The sequence below is a fragment of the Enhydra lutris genome, unplaced genomic scaffold (assembly GCF_002288905.1).
Source record: "Enhydra lutris kenyoni isolate GAN:26980312 unplaced genomic scaffold, ASM228890v2 scaffoldscaffold141, whole genome shotgun sequence".
Taxonomy (NCBI): Eukaryota; Metazoa; Chordata; class Mammalia; order Carnivora; family Mustelidae; genus Enhydra; species Enhydra lutris.
Genome location: NW_019154225.1, coordinates 319,624 through 332,496, shown reverse-complemented (window position 1 = coordinate 332,496; position 12,873 = coordinate 319,624). Strand labels below are relative to the sequence as shown.

At 35.0% G+C, this 12,873-nt stretch overlaps 1 protein-coding gene across 1 annotated transcript; it reads left to right on the top strand.

The window, feature by feature from the left end:
* Positions 1–2,135: 2,135 nt before the first annotated feature.
* On the top strand, positions 2,136–3,069 carry LOC111139998 (olfactory receptor 14A16-like). The gene is given in 2 exon segments (XM_022492391.1): positions 2,136–2,447; positions 2,449–3,069. Coding segments are annotated over 2 exon segments (933 nt in total).
* Positions 3,070–12,873: the final 9,804 nt, after the last annotated feature.

Here is a 12,873-nt window from a genome sequence, read left to right as displayed (position 1 = left end):
TTGAAATCAGTAATACAGTTTAGGAAACACATTTTTGCATTCAATGAATTATGGTTATTAGATTAGGCATTTAAAATACAAGATGAAATTCAGGATCTACTTAACATGGCCTCATATGGAATCTTGCATAGGATATCTCCTCTGGATGTCACTAATAAATATGTAAATTAAATGTGTCATACTAAAGGACATCTAGCATTTCCACTTTATGACTGCAGTACAACTTTCTGAAGGAGAGAACCCCTTCTCTTCTCAGCAAAGAGGTAAAGGATAGATGAGCTTGATGGAAAATCACAGGAGCATTTACAGTTATCAGATATGTAGATGATGGGGTAACCAATAGAGAATGGAGACAATGAGGAAAATGTAAAAAGAAATGGAAATCTGGCCAATCAGGTTTAAATCAGAAGGTGAGTTTGTTGCCCTGCATAATTAAATGGCACATGTGGCTACAAATATTATTCAATGTAACAATTCCTGAAAGGCAAAAGCAAAAATGTTGGAGAATCTGCTAAGAAGATAAAAACTTCTAACACATATAAAACATAAGTGAATATTTTGCTGCACAATTCAAATAGTTCAATTTTATGCATACATCATTTATAATCAAGAAAATGGAACAAAAGGATTATTTGTGTTCCTGATAACTACCTAAAGTTTTTAACAAGATTTACGTCTTTTCATAACATTTGAGTTTTAACTTGAGCAGCTGTTATCCATGCCAGGTGCTACAGGGAAAGTTTTAAAAATGGATAAGTTCATGACTTATACAAAAATAAAACAAACACCAGTAAAAGATTTTATTAGTGAATGAGGGAACTGGCAAGATATTGCATGCAGTTCAGAAGAAGAATTACAGATATCATAAATATGAGGACAGATAAAGAATGCTGAAATTAATTTACAAATAAATACAAAATGGGTCTGAGTACAGAGCAATAGTCAATAACATTCCTTAGAAATGTAACTGATTAGTATTTTGTGAACAAGAATAATTTATATTATTAAAATTTATGATTCAAGGATTGCAAAACAGCTCAAAGATAATACAATGCAATGATGATCCAATGCAAAGAGAAGGAAGGAAGGAAAGAAAGAAAAAAAGACGGAAAGAAAGAAGGAAGGAAGGAAGGAAGGAAGGAAGGAGTTTAAAATATAAAGAAAAATTATCATTTGACAATTTCTTAAAATTCTTGACTCAGGTGTAATGAAGGAAGATTGGATAAATAGAAGAAATGGTGTTTGTTAAAGACCTTGTTAATGAATTAGGCTAGGTGTTTCTTCATTTGTTTGTTGGCTTTTTTGTTTTATTTTGTTTTTGTGGAGCCCAATGCAGGGCTTGAAACAATGACTCTGAGACAAAGAACTGAGCTGAAATCACATGTCAGACACTTAACTGACTGAGTTACACAGGAACCTTGGCTGGGTATTTTTATACACATCATTCAGTTCAATAAGATAAGAAAGTTAATTCTGTACATCAAATAAATAATACTCAGATAATTAATTAAAAATCAAAAAGCTAGTAACTGAGTAAGATGACATTTATATTTGGGATTGATTGCTCACATTCTATGGCTTTCCTCATTACCTGTCACAATATACTTTATGAAAAATTCCATCTTAGTGAGATGCAGAGTGTAGTTCTTGATCTGGATAGGTGGATGAAGTAGATGATTTGGAATGGACTGACACTCCGTTCAGTCACACTGTGGTGTGATCAACTGTGGTTCCCTGATGTCGATGGAAGCTTTCTGGTGGCAGTCTCATGCGATATTAAATATTTTGATAGATGCATATGACAGTAAGAGAAAGGGAAATTAAGAAAATACAATACTAAATTATCCTCATCTGAGTCTTAAGTTGCCTACTTTATTTTGTTTAATTTAATTTTATTTTTAAGTGTTCCAAGATTTATTATTTATACACCACACCCAGTGCTCCATGCAATACATGCCCTCCTTAATACCCACCACCAGCCTCACCCAGACCCCCACCCCCTCCCTTCCAAAGCCTTCCATTTTGTTGTTGTTGTTGTTGTTGTTTTGTTTTGTTTTCTTGGAGTCCACAATCTCTCATGATTTGTCTTCTCCCCTGATTTATTTTTTAGAGTAATTGATTAAACATACAGAGAAATGGACAACTTCACTTCTGGGAGCATATTTTTCCTCATGGGCTTCTCCGATGTTAGGGAAATCCAGGTCTTACATGCAGTGCTATTTTTGCTAATTTACCTGGTATCTCTACTTGTGAATCTTCTAATTATCACCCTTACCACCAAGGATCATCAACTCTACACCCCTATGTACTTCTTCTTAAAGAACTTGCCCTTTCTGGATCTCTGCCTCATTTCCATCACTGTCCCCAAATCCATCATGAACTCTCTAATGAATCACAACACAATTTCATTACTTGGATGTGTTTCACAGGTGTTTTTTTTTCTTTCTCTTAGCCAGTACAGAAGTAGCACTACTCACAGTCATGTCCTATGATCGCTATGTTGCTGTCTGCCATCCTCTCAGATATGACATCATCATGGGCCACAGAGCCTGTATGCAGATGGCCACCACTTCATGGGTCAGTGGAGGTCTCAATGCAATTCTTCATACAGCTTCTACCTTTTCCATACCCATGTGTGGGCTTCCTGAAATTCATCAGTTCTTCTGTGATTTCCCACAACTGCTCTCCCTTGCCTGTTCATATAACATTGGGGAATTAGTAGTCATTGGACTCAGTCTAGTGTTAGATTTTGGCTGTTTTGTGTTTATTGATATTTCTTACATTTATATATTTTCCACTGTGCTGAGAATGCCTTCCAGAGAAGGATGCCACAAAGCCATGTCCACATGCCTGCCTCTCCTCCTTGTTGTGACTCTGTTTCTCTCTTCTGGATTTTTTGCCTATTTACATCCCTTGCCCAAATATCCATCACTTTTAGACTTGCTAGTTTCTGTATTCTATACTGTAGTGCCACCCACCATGAACCCCCTGATTTACAGTCTGAGAAATAAATATATGAAAATGGCACTAAGGAAATTGATAATGGACAAATACAATTTATCAATATAAAGAGTTAATATCACAGGCATCATGATTTATGCATTCGCTGACATAATCATACAAACAATCCATTGCATAGTCTGGTAATAACATTGGATCTGTAGAGTACAAATTATCATTTAAAAAATCTCATTGTATTCATTAAAGTGATACTAAGAAACATTCTCCTTGTCCAGACCAAGTGGATAGCAAAAGCAGAATGGTTCTTCTTGGGGTTGGAAAGATGCATGCTTTTATATCTGTCATACTAATGGGCATTCCTTTTCCTGTGACAAGCATGTAGGGACATGAGAGATAAGTTTTGCTCTCCCAGAAAAAACAAATTGTATGGTAAATCTTAGGAAAATCAATATGCAAAATGTCACATGAAAAAAAAATATGTATAATGCATTCTCAAATGAAAGAAAATAGACAAAGGTAGGTGATACCTGTATAGCATTGTGGATGCATTAAATGCCACTAAATTGTACATGTTTAGTGTTTAATTTTAAGTTATGTTGATTTCATCTCACAAGGAAAAAGAAGGAAAAAAAAGGACTTTGTTGTCCATCTGTCTTCCCCTCTTCTAACTCAAGCCTATTATATGGCATTTTCTGACATCACTTGTGTCCTTGAAATCTAGTGTAAGACAAAGATATAAAAAAGTAACTTCACTGTAGAGAGATACATATTCTTATAGTAATATTTTTCAAGTCTTTATTTAAATTACAGTTACTTAATATACAGTGTAATATTAGTTTCATGTGTAGAATTTAGTGACTCAACACTTATATACAATAAACTGTGCTTATTATAAGTGCCCTCCTTAATTCCTATCCCAATTTAACCCATTCCTCCATCCACCTCCCCTATAGTAACCATAAGTTTATTCTCTATAGTTAAGAGTCTGTTTATTGGGGAGAAGAAAGCCAGTAAGACATCCCTTAACTATAGCAGGCTTAAAGTAATATTAAGACAAGCTTCAGCGAAAAAAAAAAAAAAATTGATAAACCCTTAGTCAGAATTTCCAAAACGAAAAGAAAAAATACCCCCCCAAAAAACAAACAAACAAACAAACAAAAATGGAAGAGGAGAAGTAACAACCAACAAACAATTGCAGGAGAATATTTTGAAAAATTATATGCCAAAAAATCAGACAATCTGGAAAAAAATGGATAAATTCCTAGAAACATATCCACTAACACAACTGAAAAGGGAAGAAACAGAGAAAGTGATTGGGCAAATACCAGCAAAGACATTGAATCAGTAAGAAACTAAAATCTCTCAACAAACAAAATCCAGGGCCAGAGGGCCTCACAGGGGAATTCTACCAAATATTTAAAGAAGTTAATAGCTATTCTTCTCAAACTATTAAAAAAAAAATAGAAATGGAAGGGAAACTTCCAAATTCATTTGATGAGGCCAGCAGTACCCTGATTCCTAAATGAGACAAAGGCCCCATTAATAAAGAGGAGTACAGGACAATATCCTTGATGGACATGGTTGCAAAAATCCTCAACAAAATACTAACAATTCCAGCAGTATATTAAAAGAATCATTCCCCATGATCAAGTAGGATTTATTCCTGGGCTGCAAGTGTTGTTCCATATTCACAAATCAGAGGATATGATACACCACATTAGTAAAAGAAAGGATAAAAAACCTATGATCCTTTCAATAGATGCAGAAAAGAATGAAAAAGTACAACATCAATTCATTATAAAAATCCCTCAACAAATTAGGGATAAATGAAACAAACCTGAACATAATAAGGACCATATATGAAAAACCTCACAGCTATTAAATCCTCAGTGGGGAAAATCTGAGAGATTATCCTCTAGGTTCAGGAAAAATACAGTCATTCCAGTCTCACGACTGTCATTTAATATATTGTTGGCAGTCCCAGCACAGCAATCAGACAACAGAAAGAAATAATATCATCCAAATTAATAAGAAAAAAGTCAAACTTGCACTGTTTGCAGATAACATGATACTCTATATAGAAAACCTGAAAGACACAACCAAAAAATCTCTAGAACTGATACACAAATGCAGTAAATTCGCAGGATACAAAATCAGTATACAGAAATCTGTTGCTTTTCTATACACTGATAATGAAGCAGCAGAGATATAAATCAAGGAATCAGTCCCATTTACAATTGCACCAAAAACCATAAGAACCTAGAACTAAACCCAATCAAAGAGGCAAAAGATCTGTATTGTGAAAACTATAAAATACTGCTGAAAGAAATTGAGGAGGACAGAATGAAATGGTAAAGTATCCCAATATCATGCTATGGAAAACCCAAATGTCCATTGGCTGATGAATGTTAAAAAAAGATGGTGTATGCACATATATACAAGTATGCAGTGGAATATTACTCATGAAAAAGAATGAAATTTTGCCATTTGCAACAATGTAGACAGAGTTAGAGAATATTATGCTAAATGAAAAGTCAGATATAGACAAATATCACATGAGTTCACTCATACATGGAATTTAAGAAACAAAACAGATGACCATATTTTAAAAAAAGAGAGGGAAATCAGGAAAGACAGTCAACTATAGAAAATAAACTGAGGGTTTAACAGTGGGCAGATGTGCAGGGGAATGGGTTAAATAAGTGATGGTATTAAGGAGGGCAATTGCAGTGGCGATCCCCGGGTGTTGTATGTATGTTAAGTGATGAATCACTAAATTAGTTGCAGTTGTACAATTTAGTTATTTTAAAAAGGTATGTATAGCACCCAGTGCTAATCAAAAGGGTACTCCTTAATCTCCATCACCTATTTAACCCATATTATACTAATCTCCCCTCTGGTAACCACCAGTATATTATCTATAGTAAAGAATCTCTTCCTTGGTTTGCCTTTCTCTCTCTCTCTCTCTCTCTCTCCCTCCCTCTCTCTCTTTACCTCTATTTTCCTTTGTTTTTAATTTAAATATATATTTTTATATTTAAGAGTACATATATAGTATATATCTTCTTTATCCATTCATCCTTTAATGGACATTGCATTCCCATGAACAGTGTAAGAGGGTTCCACTTTCTCACATCCTCTCCAACAGTTGTTGTTTCTTGTCTTGTTAATTTTGGCCATTCTAACTGGTGTAAGGTGGTATCTGAATGTGGTTTTGATTTGAATTTCCCTGATGGCTAACGATGATGAACATTTTTTTCTTTTTTTTAATGCATCTCCAAAGGCAAAGGAAACAAAAGTGAAAATGAAATTTGGGACTTCATCAAGATAAAAAAACTTCTGCACAACAAAGGAAACATTCAACAAAACAAAGAGGGATGGGGCTCAGTGCCTTAAAGCCACTGCCTTCGGTTCAGGTCATGATCCCAGGGTCCTGGGATTGAGCCCCACATCGGGTTCTCTGCTCCGTGGAGAGCTTGCTTCCTCCTCTCTAACTACTGGCTTCTCTGCCTACTTGTGATCTCTGTCTGTCAAATAAATAAATAAAATCTTAAAAAAAAAAAACACAAAGAAGCAACCCACTGAATGGGAGAAGATATTCGCAAATGACAGTACAAAGGGCTGATATCCAAGATCTATAAAGAACTCCTCAAACAACACACACACAAAAAAACAGATAATGACCTCAAAAAATGGGCAGAAGACATGAACAGACACTTCTACAAAGAAAACATACAAATGGCTAGTAGTTCTTTATATTTCTGTAGTTTTAATTGTCATTTTTCCTTTCTAATTCATGATTTTGTTGTTTGGGTCCTTTATTCTTTCTGAAAATTCTTGCTAGGCATTTATATATTGTTTATTTTTTAATGAAACAGCTCTTGGTTTCATTAATCTGTTCTACTTTGTGTTTTTAGTTTCAATATAACTTAATTCTGCTGTAATTGTTATTTCTCATTTTCTGCTGGCTTTACACTTTGTTTTTATTTTCCCATAAGCCTTTCTTTATGTTATGTTACTCTCCCAACTGTACTTCATTAGTTTTTTTTATGTAGTGTTCCATGATTCATTGTTTGTGTATAAAACCCTGTGTTCCATGCAATCTGTGCCCTCCTTAATACCCCAAAACAGTCTCTCCTATCGCCTACTCCCCGCCCCAGGCCTTTTATGTCTAATATTAGGTTGTTTTTTTGGGATTTCTCTTTTTTCATGAGGTAGGCTTCTATCTTTTTAAAAATTTGTTATTGTGTTGTGTTTATCACTATAAAATATATCATTAGTTTTTGATGCAGTGTTCCAAGATTCATTGTTTATGTACAATACCTCTATGCATTTGAGGTCTTTCCTTTTTTTTTTTTTTTTCATGACTGATTTCCTGTTCCATAGTGCTGCAGTCAGAATATATGCATGCTATGATATCTATCTTTTTGTACTTTTTGAGTCCTGATTTGTGACCTTGTATAAGATCTCTTCTGGAGAATATCCATGTGCACTTGAAAAGATTATGTATTCTGTTGCTTTAAGGTAGAATGTTCTGAATATATATTTTAAATACATCTGGCCCAGTGTGTCACTAAAAGACTTTGTTTCATTGTTGATTTTCTACTTAGGAATCTGTATTGATCTAAGTGGTGTATCAAGGACCCTATTATTAGTGTATGATTATCAAGGAGTTCCTTTGTTTGTTATTAATTGTTTTATTTTAGATTATTCCATGTTGGGTGCATATTTACATTTGTTAGATCTTCTTGTTGAATTGTCCCTTTTGTATGGTATCATGCTCTTCTTCAACTCCTATTACTGTCTTTGGTTTAAAATTTAGTTTGTCTCATATAAGTATTTTTACTCAATCTTTCTTTTACTTCCACTTACATGATAAATATTTCTTCTCTTTATTTTCAATCTGCATATGTCTTTACATCTAAATTGAGCCTCTTACTTGCAGCATATTTATAGGTCTTGTTTTTGCTTTTGTTCTTGTTTCAGGTTTTTATTTAAATTCAACTTATTTAATATATAGTGTAATATTGATTTCATGAATAGAACTTATCAATTCCTCCCTTGCATATAACACCCAGTGCTCATCACAATGTCCTCCTTAGTTCCCATCACCCATTTAGCCCAACACCCACTCATCTCTCCTCCAGGAACTCTCAGTTTGTTCTCTAGAGTTGAATCTCTTACAGTTGTCTTCTTCTCTTTTTTCCCCCTTCCTCTGAGTTCATCTGTTTTCTTCCTTAAATTCCATAGTAAAATCATATGGTATTTTTCTCTTTCTGACTGAATTATTTTGTTTAGCATAATACACTCTAACCCCAACCAAATCATTGTAAATGACAAATTTTCATTCTTTTCGATGAGTAGCAAATATTCTATCATATATATAAATATATATACTTATATCATATAATTACATATATATATAAATATATATATATAAAATTTATAAAATTATATACTTATATATAAATAAACATGGGTTCATCATATCATATATATGCATCATATCACACATAATATGATGAACCCATCTTTATTCATCCTTAGATGGGCATATGGACAATTGAGCTCTTTCCATAATTTGGCTATTATTGATAATGTTGGTATAAATATCAGGGTTTATGTGCCCCTTTGAATCAGTATATTTGTATCCTTGGATAAATACCTAGTAATGCAATTGATGGTTCATACAGTAGTTCTATTTTTAACGTTTTAAGGAAGTGCCATTTTGTTTTGCAGAGTGGCTTATTTATTTCTTGATGGTTTTCTTTCTTTATTTTTTAAATCTCTTCTGGCACTCTATGATTTTGTTTGGAGAATTTGTTCCATTTACATTCGAGTAATTATTGTTAGTTATGTATTTAATGTCATTTTATTACCTATTTTTTCATTGTTTCTGGAGATTTTCTCAATTCCTTTCTTCTCTGTGCTACTTTTGGTCCTTTGTTTCCACTCAAAGTGTCCCCATTAATATTTCTTGCTGGACTGGCTTTTTTTATTTTTAAAGTATTTTTTAAGACATCTATTTTAGAAAGAAAGGGGGGGTCAGAAGGAGAGAGAGAATTCTCAAGCAGACTTGCCACTGAACAGGGAGCCCAATACAGGGCTCAGTCCTAGGGCCTTTCTTGACCTGAGCCAAAATCAACAGCTGGACACTCAATCAACTGAGCCACCCAGGTGCCCCAAAAGGCCTGGTTTAATAGTCATGAACTCCTTTAAATTTTGTATGTAACTATTTGTTTCTCTTTCTATTCAAATGTGTGACTTGCTGGATAGAATATTCTTGGTGGCAGATTTTTCCCATTCAGCTCTTTGAATATATCATGGCACTCACTTGTGGCTTGCCATATTTCTGTTGAGAAACCTGCCAGTAGCCTCATGTGTCTTCCCTTGTAAGTTAAGGACTTGTTTGCCTTTCTGTTTTTATGAATTTTTGTTCTTCACCATATTTGCCAATTTGATTCCAGTATCTTTATGTTGGCCTGCTTTTGTTTATTTTGAGGGAGTTCTCTGTGCCTCCTGTACCTAGATGCTTGTTTCCATCCCCAGATTAGGAAAGTTTTCAGTTATTATTTCTTCAAATAAATAAATTTTCTGCCCACTTTTCTCTCTCTTCCTCTGACAGGACTTCTATAATATGAATTTTATTACATTTTGGGGGTCACTGAGTTCCCCAAGTCTATTCTTGTATACCATAAATCTTTCTCTTTTTTGTTCAGGTTCGTTATTTTTCATTTTTTTGCCTTCTATGTCATTTATTTGTTCCCCTGCTTCTTCTAGCCTTGTGTTCATTGCATCACATATGTTTCTAATTTCAGTTATTGTATTTTCATTTCTGATTAATTCTTTAAATGGTTTCTTTGAAGTTTTAAAGCCTAGCTAGTATCCTTTGAAGTTTTCAAGCCTAGCTAGTATTCTTTGAAGTTTTCAAGCCTAGCTAGTATCCTTATGATCACTGCTTTAAATTCTCCATTAGACATATTATTTATATCTTCCATTCATAGATATTTGGCCATGGCTTAATCTTGTTCTTTCAATCAAGATTAATTCCTCCATCTTGGCATTTTGTCTATGTCTCTGACTTCTTCAAATTAGAAAAACCCATTATATTCTCTGCTCTTGAGACTAATGGCTTTATGAAGAAAAGGTCATATAATGGTCAGGGCCATGTGTTTCAGTAAGTGTCACTGTTGTCTGTTGCTGTGTTTTGGCTGATCTACCCTAAAATATGTCTCCACCCTTCCTACCTTCTTCAATATGTCTTGTTCTCTTCCTTTAGTTGTAGAGTTCTGTCAGTCTTCAGATTGATTTTTGGGATATTTAGAATGACTTCAGACTTATCTAACTGTGCTCGTGGGATAAAGATGAGCCTAGGGTACTCCTACTTTGCTGCCATTTTCACCAACAGAACTAGAACTTTTTGCACAACCTCTGAGCACTTAAGTACCTCTGTACATGACATCGTGAAGTCTGAATGTTATCAAGAAATGTCACATACCACTATAATCCCTTATCTGATTAAACTCCTTTAAAAGTGTCTGGGCCATCTAGAAATTGGGTAATTGAACTTTGAACAAGTGTCTGATTTCTCCTCACGTGAAAAGCCCCCTGAATAAAGCTCATATTATTTTCCAATCTAAACTAGCATCTAAGCATTGACCTTTTGAAAGACAAAGAGTGGAACTTGGGTTTGGGTAACATATTTGGCAAGAGGGCCATGAGAGTTAGAACTCTCATCCTTTGACAAATGAAATCACCCCTACAGCACACCAGGGCTTACTCTTCACTTTCAGTCTAGTCATTTTGACGGACATGGTAGATAAGATCCTTGAGGTTAGTTGGCCTTGGAATGAATACTGCTGGTGCCCAACCCTGCAACTGTCAATACTGTTTTTGCCATGGAAAAACTCACTGCTGATTTCTGACTAGAAAGAACTGCCAGTTTCACTTTTCAGATGGAGTAGGAAGAAAGGAGCATTTGTGGAATGCAATGAGCTCTTGGACCAGGTAAGTCCATTGGAGTGTCCACCAACACAAGTTTCCCATTTTTGGTTTTTGGGAGAAACTAAAAGTGACTTGAAAAATAGTCCTTGCATTTTGAATTTGGAGTATACCTTTTTAGGTGTATGTGTGGTTTATGTTTATTTTGTTGTATTAAATTTGTGTATAATGTGAAGTTCTATCTTTGTCCCACTAAACAGTCCAGAGGACAATATTTTATTTTATTTTATTTTATTTTATTTTTTAAAGATTTTTTATTTATTTATTTGACAGATAGAGAATGTAGGTAGGCAGACAGGCAGGCAGAGAGAGAAAGGAGGAAGCCAGCTCCCTGCTGAGCAGAGAGCTCAATGTGGGGCTCAATCCCAGGACCCAGGGATCATGACCTGAGCCAAAGGCAGAGGCTTTAACCCACTGAGCCACCCAGGCACCCCAACAGGACAATATTTTATATAAATGGAAAGAGTATAGCCAAAAGATCATGACTAAAAAATGATTTTTTTTTTTTTTGGTAGCATCATCTGGCCTATATATATCCGTGAAGCTTCTCCAACTAGGGAAGAACACATCTAACAGCTTCATCTAGTCAGAATTCTGTTTCTTTTGTGTTCTTCTTGAACTTTTGCCTTGGAAGATGGGAAATACTTTTTTTGTTCACAAAGAGAGTCCACTTGGATGTATTTTGAACAGAAGGTGCAAAAAGCTAAAATGCAATCAGAGAAAAAACTGCCTTGCAAGAAGGAGGGACAGGACATAGATAAAGGAATGTTAGTAAAAACATTTAATTTTCCTCCAACTTTCCTGTCAGGACCTCTGTTACTCTGCCTCCACCTCTCCCTCCTCCTATTTTTGCACCACAAGGAGCATGGCTCATAGAACCACTCCTACATTACCCTTGGTTCTCTCAGGTGCCATTGGCTTCTGCTTCTCCTTTCTTCACTATTGAGGAGCAAAAAGCACCTCAAGTTATTAGGTTGTCTCCTTATGAGATTTAAAATGAAACACTTCTAAATTATTATGAAGGAACCTAGGGTCTCCCCTGGACTTTAACCAATTACTTAATATTTCTCTACAGGTGCCCCAAGAAAAATTGACAGTGAGAAACAAATTGATTGAGGTTTAATGGACACAGATACACATATTTGGTATTAAAGCTAGTTTAAGTTTGATGGTATAACTAAAACAAACATGTAGTTAGAGTTATCCACAATAAATATAAAATTTTTATACTACTAAGGTTAATTGAAGGTCAAATAAACACATATTTCTATTGTAATTTGTCATTAAAGATGACTTAAAATGATAGTTAATTTTTTCTCTCTCACAAAGTTCTCTTTGTTTAAGGGAACTATCAAAATCTTTGATAACCTAAAACTTTGAACTTTTGCTAAGTTAAATGACAAACTGGATTGAATTTACTGGATATATAAGCATTTTCCAAATAAGATAAAATACTGAAATGTTAATTACTAAGCATAAGGTTTATCTGCTTTTGATTAATACTGCAAATAAGCAAAACATAAGCAAAACAGAGGGAGGAGTCAAGATGGCGGAGAAGTAGCAGGCTGAGACTACTACAGGTAGGAGATCAGCTAGATAGCTTATCTAAAGATTGCAAACACCTACAAATCCAATGGGAGATCGAAGAGAAGAAGAACAGCAACTCTAGAAACAGAAAATCAACCACTCTCTGAAAGGTAGGACTGGCTGAGAAGTGAATCCAAAGCGACGGGAAGATAGACCGTGGGGGTTGGGGCTGGCTCCCGGCAAGCAGCGGAGCAATGGAGCACAAAATCAGGACTTTTAAAAGTCTGTTCCGCTGAGGGACATTGCTCCAGAGGCTTAACCAGGGTGAAGCCCATGCGGGGTCAGCGTGGGCTCAGGTCCCGCAGGGTCACAGAAGGATCGGGG